Below are 18,824 nucleotides of genomic sequence, written 5' to 3' on the forward strand. Positions count from 1 at the left end.
ACTTCCCCGGTTATTCAAGTAGAAAATTACAGGTGCCCAGAATAGCCTGGGCATTCTTTTATTTATGAATAAGCGGCTAGTCCATGGAGCTGGAATGGGGGCTTACATGTATTTTTTTCCACTGGCCACGTTCCCAAGATCTGCAGGGATCCTTAGTTCTCTCAGGGGACTCTCTGGGGGAGCCAGGGGAGCTGGTAGGATTTGGCTGTTTTCAGGGCACGGTCGTGGGAAAAGGAGAGACGGCCATGTCCTTCTTGCTGTGTGACCTTGGGCAAATGGCTTGGCCTAAATGAACCAAATGGCTTCATTTCTTTTATAAAATGGGGTGGGTGCTGAACTTACAGAAATATGTTATTTTCTTCTGAGCATAAAATTAACATTTGCTCATTGTTAACAATGTAAAAAGTTCAAAAAAACAAAATCACCCAATGACCATTATATCCCCCCATGGCCCCTCCATAGTTAAGATAATCAAGGTTAACATTTGGTACATATACCCTTCCAGTCTTTCTTTCTATGCTTCCTATGCATATAGAAAAAAAAGTGAATATTCACTAGAAAGACTGATGCTGAAGCTCCAATACTTTGGCCACCTGATGCAAAGAGCCAACTCATTGGAAAAGACCCTGATGCTGGAAAGATTGAGGGCAGGAGGAGAAGGGGATGACAGAGGATGAGATGGTTGGATGGCATCACCGACTCGATGGATATGAACCTGAGCAAACTCTGGGAGAGAGTGAAGGACGGGGAAGCCTGGCGTGCTTACAATCAACAAAGGCTTTCAGAGCGCTGCCCCAGGCCCCGCGGAGGCTTGGAAGTCAGTTCTCCCCAACACTTTCCACTTTCTGTTTCTCCAGCCCTGTGCAGACCACCCCAATCCCAAACCATCAGAACTGCTAGTGAGGTGGTAAAGACATTTTTCCAGCTCCCAGAAGTGGATGTGGGGCCTGGGGTCTCCTGGGAGGACACCCCCCAGGCCTGAGGCACAGATGGGCTGGCCTGGGCGTGGCTGCTGACCCCGCCTCTCCTCCCTGGAGGGTCAGTGTGGGGAGCTGCCACCTTCTCCCAGGGCTGGGTCTTGAATAGTTAATATGTGAAGTGCTGAGAACTGGCCTCTGACTCACAGTCCGCAGTCAATACATCTTAGCTGTCTCCATAACTGTTTTACGTCATTATTCCTAGTTGAGAGCTAGACAGCCTGAGGTTGTTCCCTGTGGAGACTTTGTATCGAACCCGAGGAGGCAGCAGTTCAATCACTCGCAGGATGGAGGTCATTCCAGCTCTGATGACAGCCACTTCCTGTGTCAGGCACAGTATGGAGCCGGGTGGGCAGGAATCACGTCTGATTCCTGCTCTGCTGACTCATCTGGCTTGCTGCCTGAGGTCTCCACACTATCAATAAATGGCCACAACTAGTCCCCATTCACAGATGATGAAACTGGGGTGGAGAGGGGTTAAGAAACTCTCCCAAGGCTGCACGGCTGGCAGGTGGCAAACAGGGGCCGCACCCCAGGCTTGTCCAGTGCAGCATCCCTCGTCCGGCAGGCTTGGTCTGTAGGGATGAGGCAGGCCTGGTCCCTGCCTCCAGGTGCTCACTGCCTAATTCTGCCCAAGTCTGGAACTTTCCCAAGTTCCTTGGGTTTCCTGGGGGTTTCGGGAGAAAGCTGTGGGCCTGGGGTCAAGACTGCCTTGGTGTCGATCCCTACTGTGACACCGCCTAGCTCTGTCACCCACTTAGGTGTGGGGCACAATAAGTGTGCTCAGCCAGTCCAGCTCTTGGAAAAGTGCACTGGTATTATTCCCAGAGGACTCACTGAATGTCCAAGGGCCACCGTGCTTTCTGCCTGAGTGGTGGGCAGAGCTGTGGCTGTTTTAGCTCAAGGAAACACGGGTCTCCCCCAGCATGTGGGGTTGATTGCTATGTGCCAGATAAAGGTGTCCTAAGTCTGGGCTGCTCCATACCCCAGCCTTGGTGGAGAAAGAGGTGGCTGGACACGGAGGGTGTGTGTGCGGGCGGGGGGTATGTTTGTGAGACACTCAGTTGTGTCCGAATCCTTGTGACCCTATGGACTGTAGCCTGCCAGGCTCCTCTGTCCATGGGATTCTCCAGGCAAGAATACTGGAGTGGGTTACCATTTCCTTCTCCAGGGGATCTTCCCAACCCAGGGATCGAACCCAGGTCTCCTGCACTGCTGGTAGATTCTTTACCGTCAGGGAGGGGGTAGTTCTGCCCAAAGAATCCCAAATCTGCTACATCCTCTCTACATTTGACCACCATGGGTCAGGCAGGTGCTCTTGACTTTCTGCAGCACGTGTTTACGGGACGTTCCCTGGAGTAAACTCAGCCCAGCGAGCCGTGACAACCTGACCTAGAGAAGCAAGGGAACGGCTGCTTCAGGGCATGCTCCCTCACTCTGGGAACCACCACTGCGCTGGGTGGTGATGCTGGGCCAGGCCCACGGCTGAGGGAGTGGGCCGTGAGCCTGCCGCCCGCCTGGGGCTGATTCCTGCATTCACCATTGCCCTGCTGTGTGACCTGGGGCCAGGCACCTAACCTCTCTGAGCTCTGGGGACCACAGGAGTTCCGATTTCATGAGGTTGCTGTGAGACGGTACCTGGCGCATCATGATCACTCACTAAATGGGATATTATTATTTCCTTGAAAAAAAGTTATTTGAAGCCCTGTGGGTCCAAGTTGCCAAAGTGCTCAGTATGAGAATGAAGAATGAGTCGAGTCACACTCTGGAGATTATGGTTTCTGTAGCTGAGATTCTCACCTCTGGGAAACGAGCTCCGTCAAAATCCTGACATGGCCCTGCTCCCTCTTCTTGAGGAGTCTGAACATCCTCATATACACATAGCATTTTATATGTTACTTCATGGAAACCCACCCATGAGCCTAACGGTGGAATTTATCCCAAGGAAAGGACAAGGGGTGGGTACCAAAATACATCTACTGCGATGTGGAAGCACAAAAACAAACCGAATACCTCCAAATCAAGGGCTGGCTAAGCACACCGCAGCAGGCCTGTATGCACGGGACTCGATGCACCCACGAGAAAGGAGCCACAGCAAAGGATGTGTGACCTACCGCAGAGTGGGGGGCAAGTCCTCACGGGTCCGCCTCCCACACTGACAGCGTGGACCGCCAGGTCTGAAAGGATTCCCACCGCGTGTCAGCAGTGGTCATCCTGGACGCAAGAATAATGGGTGATTTTAGTTTTCCTTTTCTGTACTTTATGATTTTTCTATCATATAGTATTTGAGTAATACATGAGAAGACTTTTAAATTAGAGGAGCAAAGTCCACTTTTAAAAATGATGAAAATGGAGTGTTGTGGAAAGTTAGGAAAATAAAGAGGGAAAAAAGCCAATTCATCTGGCTTTGATCACGAACGGCTGCTACTACAATCTGTTCCCTGCAAGGAAGCAAATCTGCTTGACCTTCCTCTCTCACTCCCCGGCCTCTGGTGGAGCACAGGGATCCATTTCTCCTGTTCCCCGTTCCTCTGTTACCACACCCGCTCCTGGGCTTCAGTTATCATCTCTGAAGGATACATACTGCTGATGGTTGGCAGCTCCTCGTGGCCAGCCGGAAGGAGCTGACCAACTTTGATCAGATAGAATAACAAATAGTAAGCAGCCCTTTGCTAAGCCTTTACAATGTGTCAAGTGCTGTGTTTTGTAGGTTCTTTTATTAACCCAGTTTCATACATGGGAAAGCTGAGGTCAAGGAGGTAGCCAACGTCATGAAGCTAGTGAGCAGGAAAGCCAGGATGCAAACCGAGGTTCTCCGGACTTCATGGCCGGGGCCCCAGGTGTGAAGCTACTGCTGACTCCCAGCTGCCTAACCTCAGACACGTCTCACGCCCAGCTGCTTGGTCCAGTTCCCCCAACCTCTGGCCCCCCCGCCCCCCGTCCTCTCCTACAGCACTGTCCCCTGCCCTAGTCCTGCCCAGCTTCTGCCTGTCTCCCTTCACCTGGAACACTGTCACCGTCCCCTTGGCCTGGCACATCCCTCCAGGGGTCTGCTTAGATAGCACCTTCTCCAGGAAGTCTTCTCTGATGGCTCCCCTGCCAGGGTTGGGTACCCCCAGGCCATGACCCACCCTGTGCAGTGGTGAGCCTGGGAGGAGGCCGGGCTCTCTGCAGGAGACTGTCCCCACACAGCCCTGCCAAGGAGCCCAGCCTCCCATGCCGGCCAAGCCCTTGCCCTGGGATGGTCGCAGGAGGTGGAGGCAGAAAGCTTGGGCCCTGAGGGCCAGTCCTTGGCCTGAGTGTCACATCTGCGCCCGACAGTCTTCAGTCTCAGCTCCTGCAGGTGTCTGCAGCTCCTGGGGATGCAGGCCCAGGCTTTGTAGCTGGGAGGCTCCTGGCTGTGGGCAGAGCAGGGGCAGGGGAGTGCCCACAGGCCACATGCCAGTGGACAGGACCGGGCCAGCGAAGTCACCCTGGGACATCTCTCTCCCTTTCCCCCAGGTTCACCTGGCTGAACCTGGATGAGGCATCCCTGGAAAAACTGCCACTGGAACTTTCCACTGACTCTGGCCTGGTTCTGGAATGGCAGGATTCTGAGACAGAGCCTGTGGTCATTTCTGGCCAGAGTCCCTGACCTGCTCAGGCACAGACTAGACCCACAGCAAGGAGACTGCTGTAGCACATGGGCTCAAAGTAATTCCAGGGCCACCAAGCCCTGGCTGTGGGATTTTGGAGCCTTGCCTAGAACTTTTTTTTTTTTTGCATCAATGGATGAGTGCATCACCCTGTAATTTACTTTTCTTTACTGTCCTTATTGAATTTTGATAAACATTATTTTATCATAAAATGAAGTGGGAAGTGGAAGTGTCCCCTCATTTTTTTTTATACCAAAAGACATTTCAAAAGTTCAAACACACTTAAAACCTTATGAGACAACTAAAAGTTGCAGATTTTAAAATCATCGCTGTTAAAGACTTATTCTTAAAGAGGAAAAGCTGAAAAAGGCCAGAGTATATAATGGACAAGAGACAACCATTTCGCTAAATGGTGCTGGGGAAATTGGACAGCCACGTGCAGGACATGAGACCAGAGCATTCCTCCATGCCATGCACAGACGCTCAAAATGGACGAGAGACCCAAAAGCAAGACCTGAAACCACAGAGCTCCCAGAAGAGGACACAGGTGGAGCACCACACGGCAACAGTCCCCTAGTCTCCCAAGGCAAAAGAGACAACAGCAAAAACATACCAACTGCACCCAAGCCGACGCAAAAGCCCCTGCACAGCAAAGGAAATCATCCACAAGATGACGGCAACCCTCTGAATGGGAGGAAATACCCGCCAACCACATGACTGACAAGGGGTCAACACGCAAAACACAACAGCGCCTACAACTCAACACCAAGAAAGCAAACAACCCAATCGAAAAAAAAAACAAAAACAGCAGGACACTCAACCATTTTTTTCCAAAGACAACATACAGATGGCCAATGGGCACATGAAAGGACGCTCAACATCGCTAACCATCAGAGAAATGCGGATCAAAACCATGATGCGGTATCACCCACACCTGCCTGAATCGCCATCATCAACAGGTCAACAAATAACAGATGCTGGCAAGGAGAAACGCGAACACGTGTATGCTGTTGGTAGGAACGTAAATTGGTTCGGCCATGATGAAAAACAGGATGGCGGTTCCTCAAAACAAAAAATAACTGCCATATAATTCAGCAACCCCACTCCTGGGTATATATCTGGAACAAATGAAAACACTAATTGGAAAAGACATGCACCCCAGTGTTCATAGCAGCACCGTTTACAATAGCCAGTAGATGGGAGAGACCCAAGGGCTCATCAACAGACAAGTGGATTAAGTGTGGGGTATATATACACAGTGGCGTGCTTCTCAGCCTTAAAACAGAACGACATTCAGCTATTTGTAGCAACATGGAAGGACCTGGAGAACACCATGCTTAGTGAAATAAGTCAGACGGAGAAGAACAAACATGCAGATGTCGCTTATACATCAAATCTAATATATATATATATATATACACACACACACACACACACACATACACACACGTATACAGCAAAACAGACTCACCGATGTAGGAAACAAACCAGTGATTACCGGTGGGGGAAGGAGGGAGGGCACTGGGCTACCCCCGCAGGTCTGCAAGCCTTGTGGTTGCCCAGCCTCGAGAAAGAAGAGCCCGGAGATATTGACAGAGTCGTCAAAACGTGCATTTGGTCTAACATTTCTGAAGCAAAAGGTCCCAGATCGACATGCCAGCGTGTAAAGCAGCCAGGCCAGCAGACAGGTCATGGCCGCCACCTTTGCTACTCAGGGAAGAAGGCAGCTGCTATTTATAGATGAATGGACCAATAGGTTGGCTCATCGGTTACCAGGGAAACCAGCAGCTGGGGCATAGCCCGCAGAGCCCCTTAGGTTAAGGAGCATCATGAGGGCAGGTGTTTCCTTTTAATAAACTAGCAGGTGGAGCTGTTCTGGGCTAAGGATTAGAACCATCAGGAGCTGGGGCAGAGGGCAAGCACGTCCCTGTGCACAGGGGATCGGTGAAGTAGAAGCTGGCCGAGCAGCGGAGGAACACAGGGCAAGACAGCAGCCGCCATGCGTGTCCTGACCATGCGTGTGCGCTACGCCCCTTCACTTTGCCCAGCCCTTTGCAACACTACAGACTGCAGCCTGCCGCACACTCCACCTCAAACAGCCTGACTGACCCTTACGATCTTGGTCCTCCCCTCGTCCGACATATCCGTGGGGTAGGTATGTGGAGGTGTACTGCAACCAAATACAATACTAGCGCAAAACCAAATACAGTACAAATGCAGAACGAATGCAACGCAGAGGCCAAGGGGTGGGCAGACTTTGGAGCCAAGCACTTACTGGGCCAATTTTCCCAAGTGCAGAGGAGGACAACAGCGGCATCTCACTGTAGATCCAGCAATCAAGCTACTGTCTCCTAGCCACTCAGACTAGGGTGAAGTGGAAGGTGTTTACCAGGCGCAATCCGGGGAAGATCAAGACCATTAAGGAATACAAGCAGCAGCAGCATGCTGAGGTAATCCCACCCCCGCCTGTGGTTTTATCCTGGCCTACGCTTCCATGCCGCCTGTCCGCTCTCGGGCCCCACAGCGGGTGACAGACACCAGAGGGGAGGGGTGTGGTAGGACACACCGCATGCGTGCTCGGTTGTGTCCAGCTCTTTTGTGACCCTATGGACTGGCCCTCCAGGTTCCTCTGTCCATGGAATTCTCCAGGCAATGGAGTGGGTTGCCATTCCCTTCTCCAGGGCATCTTCCCGACCCAGGGATAGATCCTGGGTTCCCTGCATTGCAGGTTCTTTACCGTCTGAGCCACCAGGGAAGCCACAATTTGAATTTTCAGTATTTTCTGGCAGCTAGTGGTGAAGGCCTGTGTGAAGGGCTCCCTTTGCTAATCCTGTCGGTCAGTCATTCAGTGCAGCCTGTAGTCTGTCTCCCTTGGGCTCTCTTCCATGCCCGGGGCCTGAGGCAGCGTCGGACTCAAAGTGGGTGCTTAGGACATACCTGTGGAAGGAAGGAGTGAGTTTCCTGGATGGTAGCTCTGGATTCACTGAGTCTCCTTCCTAGGATATGTCCCCTGGCATCCAGACTGAGTGACAGGGAGGTTCCTGCCCTCATAGAGCTGACGTGGAGCTTGGGAAAGCCAGCTATGAAACAGTTAAAGAAACAGCCAAGGGACTTCCCTGGTGGTCCAGTGGTTAGGAATCCATCTGCCAATGCAGGGGACACGGGTTCGATCCCTGGTCCAGAAAGATCCCGCATGCCTCTGGGCAACAAAGCCTCTGTGCCAGTACTGTAGCCCACGCACCTAGTGCCTGTGCTCCACGAGAAGCCACTGCAACGAGAAGCCCGAGCACCACAATGAAGAGTAGTTCCCTCTTGCTGCAACTAGAGGAAGCTTGCATGTGCCAACGAAGATCGAGGGTGGCCAAAACATTTTTAAAAATAAAGAAATACTCAAGTAAGTTCTGTGTAGCAGCTGCAGGACTGGGGACCAAGATCGAGGTACTTTAGCTGGAGGGGTCAGGGGTGGCCTCTCTAAGCTGAAGCCTGAAGGACCTGGTCATGGAAAGAGCCAGGGAAGAGCGCCCTGGGTGGAGGGCACAGCAGAACAGAGGCTCTGAGGCAGGGAAGCTCTTGGCTTGTTGGAGGAAGCCGTGGAGTCCAGCATGGCTGGAGCAGAGTCAGTGTGAGCGTCTTAGGTGGCCAGGCCGGAGTAAGGCACAGAGGGCTCATACCCTCTTCTCTGTGGTTGTGATTTCCTTGTAACGGCTCTTGAAGGGCTTTACTCAGGAGAGTAGCGGGTCAGATTCTGAATCAAAATGAAACTCTCTGGGTATCCCACGTGGGAAGCCACTGCCAAGAACAGAAGCTAAAATGAACTGCAGGCCCCAGGAGCACAGCCAAGAGAGGATGAACGGGGTCACGGTTAGGGGTTGGATTGAATTGTATCCCCTAAAAGCTATGCTGAAGCCCTAGCCCCTGTACCTGTGCATGTCACCTGAATTGCAAACAGGGTTTTTGATGATGTACTCAGTTAAAATGAGGTCATGAGAGTGGGCTCTAAGCTGATATGACTGGTGTCCTTTTAAGAAGAGAAGAGACACAGACACACAGGAGATGCCACGTGACGACACTGGCAGACCCGGGTGAGATGCATCTATAAACCAAGGGGTGACAAAGATGGCTCAAAGTAGCCGACGCAGCGCTAAGGAAGCCACCTGCTCAGGCAGGAGATACAGAAGATGCGGGTTTGATCCCTGGGTTGGGAAAATCTCCTGGAGAAGGAAATGACAATCCACTCCAGTGTTCTTGCCTGGAAAATTCCAGGGACAGAGGAGTCTGGTGGACTACAGTCCATGGGGTTGCAAAAAGTCGGACACAACTGAGCAGCTAAGCACACACATACCCCGGGAGCAGAGAGAGAGGCAGAGCACAGGTTCTTCCCAGAGCCTTCAGAGAAACCTGGCTCTGCCGACACCCTGATTGCAGGCCTCCAGCCTCCAGTGCTGCGAGGGGATACGCCTCTGCTGCTTTCAGCCACCCAGCCCCAGGGAACCAAGACGTCACTTCCCCGTGCTTGCTTGTGATCACAATCTCTGTGGGACCTTCACTGATGCTGACCTGATGGCAGGACTCCCCCTGAACGTTTGCCCCATCGCACACCCCAAAACTCAATAGACATGAGTTTCAGCAAACTCTGGGAGATACTGAAGGACAGGGAAGCCTGGTGTGCTGCAGTCCGTGGGATCGCAAGGAGTCGGACAATGACTGAGCAGCTGAACACCACCACCCCAAAACGACCCCAAAGTGTTCCCAAGAGTGTAAGTGCCTAAGGACAACCCTGCAGGGAGGCCCCTCTGAACAGCAGTCACCCCCTGGTTTCTGGCTGGGCCCCGTGGGTTCTGTTCTTATGGGTGACAGCCCTGTGGGACACCCCAGGCCCCATCGTGACTTGCACCTTGGGAGCAGGGAAACCAACACCAAGCCTGCCTCCCGTGGCTTCCTTGGCGTGGCTTTGCTGGTTGCGTTTAGCCCCTCTCAGATTTTAGATGAAGAAACAAGGCTCCAGCCACCTGTCCCTCCCTTCCACCGCAGGCCTGAGATCTGATCTCTCACTCTAACAAAGCCCCTCGTTCACGTGGGCTTAGGAGACACAATGTTCCGAAAGCAGATCCCCGGGCCCCGCAAGGGAGCTGCTTTTGGGTTTCTGCCTTCTCAAAAGCCGGCTTTGATTTGGCCCCTCCTGCCCCACCTCCGAGTTCTTTCATGATGGAAATTAAATTCCTCTGAACTTTAAAGCCCTTCTTTGGTGCTGCTCCCAGTGGGGCCGGAATCAGCACCAGCTAGTAACTCTACCCACAAGGTGAAGATTTATTCTGGCTGGAGATGTGGTTTCATCCTGATGATTGAAAAAAACAAGTCAAAAAAGAGAAGGTGGTCTTAGGAACCAGACAGATTTGGTTCAAGTCCCAGCCCTGGTACTTGAAGGGTGCCTCCCTGAGTCTGGGTTTTTGCCCTGGTGAAATAGGGGCGTCGGTACTTTTGTGGTGAGGATTCTTAGCACATTCACAAGAAGACCATTACCCCCTTCTCATCTCCCTGGCCCCTTCTCAGCTACCCCTGCTAGTCCTTCAGGTTTAGTAAAACATGCAGACCTAGTTAGGCAAATACAGCTCTGCAACAGGCTTGCCCCTCCCCCTGCTTACTCAGCCCCGAGTCCTGTGTGGGCATTTGAGACCCACGCAAGGAAGACATCCTAGAAGAAGTGCCAGCTGGACGGGCATCTTTCTTTCTCCTTCAATGTCGTTCCCTCCCAAGCTGGACTTCCAGCCACAAAGACGGACAGGAAAAGTTTTAGTCTTGGGAAAGGTGGTTGAGGGGCTTTAAGTGATGGCATTGCATCATTACATAGAGCAATACTCTTGCCTCTGGGCAGACTTAACCAGCACCCGGGGACAAGGCTCCACTGGCAGATGTGGGATGGATTCCCACCCCTACGAACCCATGCACTCATCGCTTCTGTGCAGTGCCCGACCTGTACACCTGTTCAGGGAACTCCTGAACCCAGCCTGGGAAGCCAAGAGCAGCAGGGAATGACAGCTTCATTAGGTGGCCTAGGGCCCTTAGGAAAACGGTGCCCTTTCTCTGCTTCCAAAGGTCATTCCACCTGCCTTCAAAAGCCCCTTTCAGCTGCTCAGAGCACCGCATCCATGGGTGTCACTCATCCATGATGTGGGCATGGCATCGTCTGCCTTGAGGGGCTGGGAGGCTGGAGGGAAGCCTTTGAAAGCCCCGAGCATGGTGGCTGGCAGGGTCAGTGCTCAGAAACTGCTATGTCCCCTCCTCCTCTTCTGCCCTCACACCTTGTGACGGAACGTCTTCTGGGGGTACAGTCAGAATTCAACACATGCCTGGTCCGAGAACAAGAGTAGGTGGGCAGGCCCTGGGCCTGGAGCTCAGAGATGGGCTGGACGTGCGGGCAGCTGTCGGGAGGCCTTCCAGGCATCAGCCACTGGTGCGAGTGAGGCCCGGGAGGCTGGCGGGATGCTGGGAGTCAGGGCTCAGCCAGGAGCAGGTCTCTGCTTTGTTGGGGGTGAGGAAGGGGCCTCACCATGGGCTCCTGACCTCCTTCTCCTCTTGGCCTTGAGCCCCCCATTCTCAGAGTCCTCTGGGAACCTGGTGGTGAACTTCTTTCCCCTCAGAGAAACGGTCTGAGGTGGTGGGCAGAGTAGCAAGGGTAGGTTGGCTTGGATGGCGAGGGGCTCCTAACGCAGCCCTCAGGCCCGGCTCAGCTATGGGCCGGCGAGTGGAACCCTTCCCTGGGCCTGGGCTAAGAGCACCCATCCATCATGATGGGGATAACTGTTCAGGGAGTCAGAGGGGCTGTGCCAGATGGGTGCCTTTTGGGCTCTGTAAGAACAAACACTCCCTTCCAGGATGTTTATCAAAATTAGCCATCTCTCCCAATTTTCTTCCCTTTTGTTTCAGCCACGGAAACGTTCTTCTAATGAAGATGAATGCAAAGCAATGAGCATTTTGGCAAACATCAACAGAGCTGTTCATGGAAGTGAAAAACCCGGGTGGTGCTGAGTTCGGAGGAATGTTTTAGAGAATGCTGTGTCCATGCCCTCAAGGGCTTCATGGAAGTGAAAAACCTGGGTGGTGCTGAGTTGGGAGGAATGTTTTAGAGAATGCTGTGTCCATGCCCTCAAGGGCCGTCTGAGGTCCACGGGAATTGCTTTTCCTGGGCCCTTTCTACCCAAGGACCTGCAACCTCATTGTCACAAGAACTTAAAGCAAGGCTCCAGGCAGGACGTTGTTGTCTGCACTCATCTCTCTAAAATTAACGTATGCCAGGACTCTGGCGGTCCTGCGGCCTTAGGGCCCAGGAAAACGGTCATTAGGTGGCCTTAGGGCACAGGAAAATGGTGTCCACCAGGTCCATGCCAGGACCCTGGTGGTCCAGTGGTTAAGAATCCACCTGCCAATTCAGGGCACATGGGTTTGATCCTTGGCTGGGGAACTAAGATCCCACGTGCTGTGGGGCAGTACCTAAGCCCATGCACCACAAGCCGTAACTACTGAAGCCCACACGCCTCACAGCCGTGCCTCCGCAACAAGAGAAGCCACGAGAAGCCAGCACATCACAACTAGAGCAAGTCTGTGCACAGCAGCCAAGAGCCCGTGCACCACAAAAGACCCAGTGCAGCCAAAGATAAAAAATAAAGAAAATCAGCGCACACCCAGCTGGCCAATATTTCCAGCTTCTGGAATGTTCCAAACAGAAACACTGCTTCCGTGTATTGAAAATGCCTTCATTTGATCCTTTGCAAAAATCCTGAGTGTGGCCTGGGTACCCGCTTTGCAGATTACAACATGCTGAGTTCAAGGGAAGTTCAGAACTTGCCCAGGATGAGTAGGGGCAACTGTATCTGCTTTTTGACTCTTGGTCCAGCATGCTTTCTGCCTCCCCCTTGAACTTCTCAATTTTTTTCCATTCTGTTCACACCATGGTCAGAGATACCACCAGCTCCCACACGGAGGTGGCAGGCACGTTATGACTGAATGCCCAGCATCCATCTTACTCTCTCCTGTTGGGTTTTGGGGGGTGACATTGGGGGCCTGATCTCCAGCCCCAAGGGGTCTCTGGTTGGCCTCAACCAATCCCATGGTCCTGCTTCCATCCTTTGCCAGCACCAGGTTCAGGATTCCAGGTGAAGCCAATGGCCTTGGTGTTCCCCAGGGGAAAAGGGTTGCTTTAGGGGTGGCATGTGACTTAATAGCTCCCAATGAAATTCAAGGGAACCTTGCTTGTGCGTTTCTAGGAAATGCCCTGGAGACATCACTGAGCCATTGGATCTCCACTTAGGGAACCCAATAAATTTCCTTATTGTTTAGACCAACTGGTTTTTGGTTTTCCCTTCCTCGAAGCAGATGGCATTCTAACTGAAATACAATTTATGGGAATTTCAGCAGCCGACTTCAACCTGGAGTCCTCATACCTGGCGCCCCCAACTGCAGCTGGAGATGGTCCTGACAATTCCGACCGGTCAGCCCCATCTTTACCGTCACACGCGCTGTTCCCACCTATCATTATTTGCCTGCCTGTCCGTCTCCCCAACTCACAGAGACAGCTGTGAAGGCAGGAACCATCCCTTTCCATCCCTGGCTCAGTTCCTGGCACAGGGAAGCAGGTGCAAGTGTTCTTAGTCACTCAGTTGTGTCCAACTACTTGTGATCCTATGGGCTGTAGCCCGCCAGGCTCCTCTGTCCATGGGATTCTGCAGGCAAGAATACTGGAGTGGGTAGCCATTCCCTTCTCCAGGGGATCTTCCTGACCCAGGGATCGAACCCAGGTCTCCTGCATTGGCAGGAGGATTCTTTTTTTTTTAATTTATTTATTTTAATTAGAGGCTGATTACTTTACAATATTGTATTGGTTTTGCCATACATCAACATGAAGGAGGATTCTTTACCACTGAGCCACCAGGGAAGACCCAGGGGAGCAGGTATCCAGGTACTATTTTGCTGGGGGAGGCTGGGGTGGGAGAGATGAAGATGTGGTGGGTGGAGTTGGGTACCCGAGAGCGCACTTTGTGGGCAGGAGTCATCTCCAAGGGGCAGCTCTGTCCTCCCTTCCTGGGGAAGGTGCTGGGGAAGGAGCTGCAGGTGCTACAGAAATGCCCTGGCCCTGGCTGCATGGCCCTGGGAAGTCCTTCCCTTCTCTGACCTCAGTCTTCCCAGCTGTTTAGTGAGGCGGGGACTGGACCGCATCATCAAGGCTTTTTCAGACTTGTCATTTTATGATTATGATTAAACCATAACTGGGGGCGGGGTATGGGATGCCTCTGAGGATAGCAGGGCGCATTTCATGGGACAAGCCTGTGGGAGAATACATGCATAGGAGACAGGGATTACTTTCCACACAGAGGCCAGCGGGGTGTTGCTTCTGGAAAGAGGGAGGTGGGCATGGGGGAGGTCTGGTGGGGTGGTCTACCGAAGGGGGAGCCTGGCTTGAGGCTTGCTCACAGCCTTCGCTCCAGCCTGGCTCACCATGACCAGCGGGGGAAGGCACAGCTGCTGGGTGTCAGCTTTTATGCCTGCCATTGGCCGTGCTGGCTCAAGGGAAGGTTGGTGAGGCTCAGAAGAGGACGCAGGCACGGGAGGAGCCGGTTCAGGGAGAGACTGAGCGCCCGTTTTGTTCCAGGCATGGGATCATTAGGGTTTTACGATAATCTGAAGAGGGTCTTTTATCTTTCGTTTACTAAAGTAGAATCAGAGAGGTGCAGTGACTTGCCGAAGGTCACAGAGGGTGTGGATGAACTGACACAGGCCTGTCTGACTGTGTAGCCCATGTTCCCAATCACTGTGCCCGGCTGCCTTCTCCCTGGAGGGCTTTCCCCTGGGGTGGGGAAGGGGTGGGGGTCCAGGGATAGCTGTGGCTTTCAACCTGGGGGCAAGTTCTCACTGACCCATTAGGCTACGTTGAGGATTCTGAAGCTGTCTGGACTTAGTGGGAAAGGGTAGGGGATCGATTGCCGATGTCTGCCAGGGGGTGGGGAGGAACAGCGAGAGGCAGACCGTGAGCTATACTCCGTCCTTCCAGGGACAGACCTTATTAGGGTCATTTTTAGGCCTGGGAAGCTGGCTTCCACGATGACTCCCTGCCTCAGGTTCAGCACAGATAGGATCCAGAGGGGAGGAGTGGAAAGAATGTTTCTGAAAGAGGGGATCGGCTGGGGCCAGGGCCAGGGCCCGAAGCTTGGCTGGGAGGGCAGCTCTGGGACTCCCAGAGGCTGTGTCCTATCACCTTCCTGCCCTGACTGCAGGTGACCCACACTGACCCCTGCAGGCAGGAGTCAGCCTTGCAATGGGAAGCGAGGCCAGCACTAGGAGGCTTGGCGGCTCAGATGGTCAAGAACCGGCCTGCAATGCAGGAGATCTGGGTTCAGTCCCTGGGTTGGGAAGATTGCCTGGAGGAAGGCTCGGCAGCCCACTGCAGTATTCTTGCCCGGAGAATCCCATGGACAGAGGAGCCTGGCGGGCTACAGTCCATGGGGTCATACAACTTAGCATGCATGCAGGGGTTATCGAGCCCAACACTCCTGTTTTGCAAATGGAGAAACTGAGGACCAGAGTTCTTCCTCCATAGGTCTACGGTGTACTCTTCTTTAAATCTGAAAAGTGTGGGATGGGCTGGGTTGGCAGAAAGCTTGCAGTTAAGCAGAAGGGAGTCAAAATCCTGCCCTTTTTCACACTGGCTAAGAAGTCACGCTTGGCCTCTGAACCTCGCTTTCCCGCCTTTAATACAATAGGTCATCACAGCTGGGTAAGGATTAGCGTCTCCGTGTATGGGGCCCTCTGGGGGTCAGGAAGCTGATAAGCACTTTACCGGCAGCATCTCAGGGAACCCCCCAGAGACGGGTACCCACCCCACTTCCCAGGTGAGGACTGGGATGCAGAGGGTGGGGTTCCTCACCACAGTAAGCGGGTGGAGGAGCTGGGACCTGGCAGCCTGACCACATTGCTGGTGGGCAGTCCTGGTATGGCTGTGAACATGTGCCAGAATTCCCCAGCCCCTCCTCAGAGACTCTGACCCAGGAGCTCTGGGTGGGCCCTGAGAAAGCGACAGGTTAACAAGCCCCCTCCCACACCTCCCCCTCCCCATGTTTAAAGCCAACACAAGGGGTGTACAGACCTCGTTTTCAGAAATGCCGCACTGGCTGTGCTACCTACAACACTCCCTCCCCCCACCCCACGGAGACCCCAGACTTAGAAGGATAATGGATGGATAACATGGATAGATGGATAATATGAAGACAAATCTACCAACAACGGACCATATAGCTCACTATGTGCCAGGCACTCTTTCAAACGCTTCGCATGTTATAATTCTTTTAATCCCCACCACAAGCCTGGGAGGTAGTGACTACTATTGTCCGATTTCACAGATGAGGGAATGAGCTACAGATAGCTTCAGTAACTTGCCCTTGGCTCTACCTCTGGTGACCACTGGTTAGCCAAGTTAATTACAATGGTCGTTATTGTTTTCTTGCCCCGCCTTCACCTGTGCCAGGCTCCCCTGGTGCTGGGGGTGGGGCTGGGGGGAGTGGTCAGGGAACCCGAGGTAGGGCAGGAAGGGGGTGTGTGTGTGTATAAGACCAGGGAGCCTGAGAGGCCGGGCGGCCCCAGGTCTGATTCAGAGATGGACAGATTGGACGCCGGCCTTGCCCTGAGCCCCAGCCAGGTTTCTACATGAAATCTTAGCTCTGAGCTCAGGGAGGGGGCTGGCGAGCAGTGTGTGAGGGACCCCACCTGGCGGGCGCAGCCTCCCTCCCCATGTCCAGGGCCTCTGCAGGACCCTCGGGGGCTCCTACCTTCTTCCCCTGGGCAGCTCCCATGGCACAAAGCGGGCACCGGGCTTGGCTGGGCCCAGGGCAGGGTGGGGCGGGGGCCAGGCAGGAGGTCCTCCCCTCGGTGTTATTTCAGGAGCCGGGGCCCAAGGGGTGCCCTGGGCCAGGGGCCCACGTCCTCCTGCGGCTCATTCTCCTTGGGCACAAAGGCGGCTTTCACGGCTGCTCCTAAGCCGGCTGCTCCTCAGACAGGCTTAGGGTGATTGATCCTGACGAGGGGCCGGTGTCCCCAGGCAGCCGCATGCCCTCCTGGGGTCCCGGTGGTTCCTCACCTTATGCACTCCTGCCCTTGCCAGGGAGGGGCAGAGCGGTCCTGTCCCCCGGCAGCGGCGGCTGGGGCGTGGCGGGTGACCTCTGGCGGCCCGGAGGGCAGGCCTTGACCTTCAAGCCAGCAGACAGGCCGGGGTGGGGGACCGGGAGGGTCTGTGTGGGGATGTGACCCTCAGGCTGCTCAGCCCTGTTTAGGACAGATCTGAGGAGGCACTTGGGGCTGGGGTTCTCTGGAGCAGAGATGCCCAGAGCGGAATGCTTCATTCACCAGAGCAGCAGTCCAAGCAAGGCGGCCAGTTTGGGCTCAGGCCAGGAAAATATCTGGAGGCCAGATTCCAGGCTGGGGGCCAAGGTTTCCTTCCGCGTTGCCCAGCAGTCACCCTCCTCCTCATTTCACCCCCTCCCTGCTGGTTGTCACCGGCCCGGGCAAGATTAAGGCTGGGCACCTTGGGCTGGAGTCACAGCTCTTTTCCTCACATGACTTGACCTCTGAGCCATGGGTTCTTCACCTGTGTGTGTGTGTGTGTGTGTGTGTGGTGGTGGTGGTGGTGGGGTGGTCAGATAACCACAGCTCACGGGGGGTGCTGCTCTGAGGGCTGGAAGGGAAGGTGTGTGCAGCTGAAGCCATTGTCCTGTTAAAGCTTAAGTGTCATTCCCTGCTTCACAATCTTCCTCTTGACCAAACTGGGATGACAGTGGTCCCACATCCCACAGGGCTGTGAGGTTGAAATGAGGTAATTCACATAAAGCTCTGACACAGGTTTCGACGACAGCAATTGTCCACGGAATTTAGATGCTGCTGTTATCCCACTGTTACTAATATGGATGATTGACCCACTGCCCGCTGGCGAGCCCCAGGCAAGCAGTGTGATTCGGCACAGCGTCCTTTCCCAAAAGCTGGCTGGGTGGGGAAAGCCTGGTGGCCTTCCCTTTCCTCCAGCACAGAGCCTGGCACAGTGATTGTGACCCGGATGACATATGAGATGGCAGCTGGTGGTGAAGGGTGCAGGATCAGGTGTTCTAGACCTGACTTTGCCCATGGATTGGAGTCCCCCATGGTCCACGGGCTCTGATTCATCCGGTCTTGCCTGCCTCTGGGGCCTCGCCTGCCGCAGCCCTCCTCTCCCTGACAGTTCCTGCTCGGGCTACCTGCCTCTGGGGCCTCGCCTGCCGCAGCCCTCCTCTCCCCGACAGTTCCTGCTTGGACCACTTTTATTCTCACCTCAGCACCTTTCCACTGGCTGCTCTTGCTGCCTGGAATGTTCCCCATCTCTCTCCCTTGAATTCATTTGTTTTTAAAATCTTGGCACGATTCTTTACTCTGTCTTTTAGGCTCAGTTATCACTGCCTCAGAGAAGCTTTCCCAGACTTCCTGCGGCCTCCAGAGCTGTTGAGTATTCATTATAGCACTCGTCAGAAACCGTGTTCATTGTCTGTCATCCCTACCTGAATGGCATCTTCACAAAGTCTGGGACTGGCCTATCTTGTTCCTCAGTTTACTCCCCTGCGTCTAGAATAGCGCTCGGCATGTTGCAGTCACTCAGTACATATTGGTGGCTCCTCGGTCCATGGGATTTTCCAGGTAAGAATACTGGAGTGGGTTGCCATTTCCTTCTCCAGGGGATCTTCCCGACCCAGGAATTGAACCGGGGTCTCCCACATTGCAGGCAGACTCTTTACCATCTGAGCTACCAGGGAAGTCCATATATTGGTGGAGGGGATAAAGAAATGATGCAGGATTCGATGAAATAGTCTTAAGTATGTAGAGTGCTCAACACGGCCCTAACTCATCGCAAGTGCTCGGTGCGTGGCGATTATCAATACTGTTGTTACTGTTGTTGTTGATTTCCCCCAGCACCTATGCCCCATCCAGCCAAGCAAAAGTGTGGCTTCTTCCCTCTGCTGCTTCTCCTGGGTTCAGCCCCTGCCTTTTCTGCCTGTCCCAGTCACAGTAGGGGTACAGCTTCTGATCTCCTGCAGTAAGAACACCCACAAAACTGGACAGAGCGGTGACTAGACTGGCAGCCAGCCACAGAGGTACAAGCGCCATCAGTCAACTCTGAAGGCCAAACTCTGTTGGCAGCCATCCCATA

General features: G+C 53.7%; 1 protein-coding gene across 1 annotated transcript in view; it reads right to left on the reverse strand.

The window, feature by feature from the left end:
- Nucleotides 1–16,775, reverse strand: part of FAM107A (family with sequence similarity 107 member A) — a 92,437-nt gene extending 75,662 nt beyond the window's left edge. Inside the window, exon 1 of the mRNA XM_027522396.1 lies at nt 16,426–16,775. Within this exon, the coding sequence (XP_027378197.1) occupies nt 16,426–16,449 (24 nt within the window). The 5' untranslated portion in view covers nt 16,450–16,775. The remainder of the gene's footprint in view (nt 1–16,425) is intronic.
- Between the last annotated feature and the right edge of the window lie 2,049 nt (nt 16,776–18,824).

The sequence above is a fragment of the Bos indicus x Bos taurus genome, chromosome 22 (assembly GCF_003369695.1).
Source record: "Bos indicus x Bos taurus breed Angus x Brahman F1 hybrid chromosome 22, Bos_hybrid_MaternalHap_v2.0, whole genome shotgun sequence".
Taxonomy (NCBI): domain Eukaryota; kingdom Metazoa; phylum Chordata; class Mammalia; order Artiodactyla; family Bovidae; genus Bos; species Bos indicus x Bos taurus.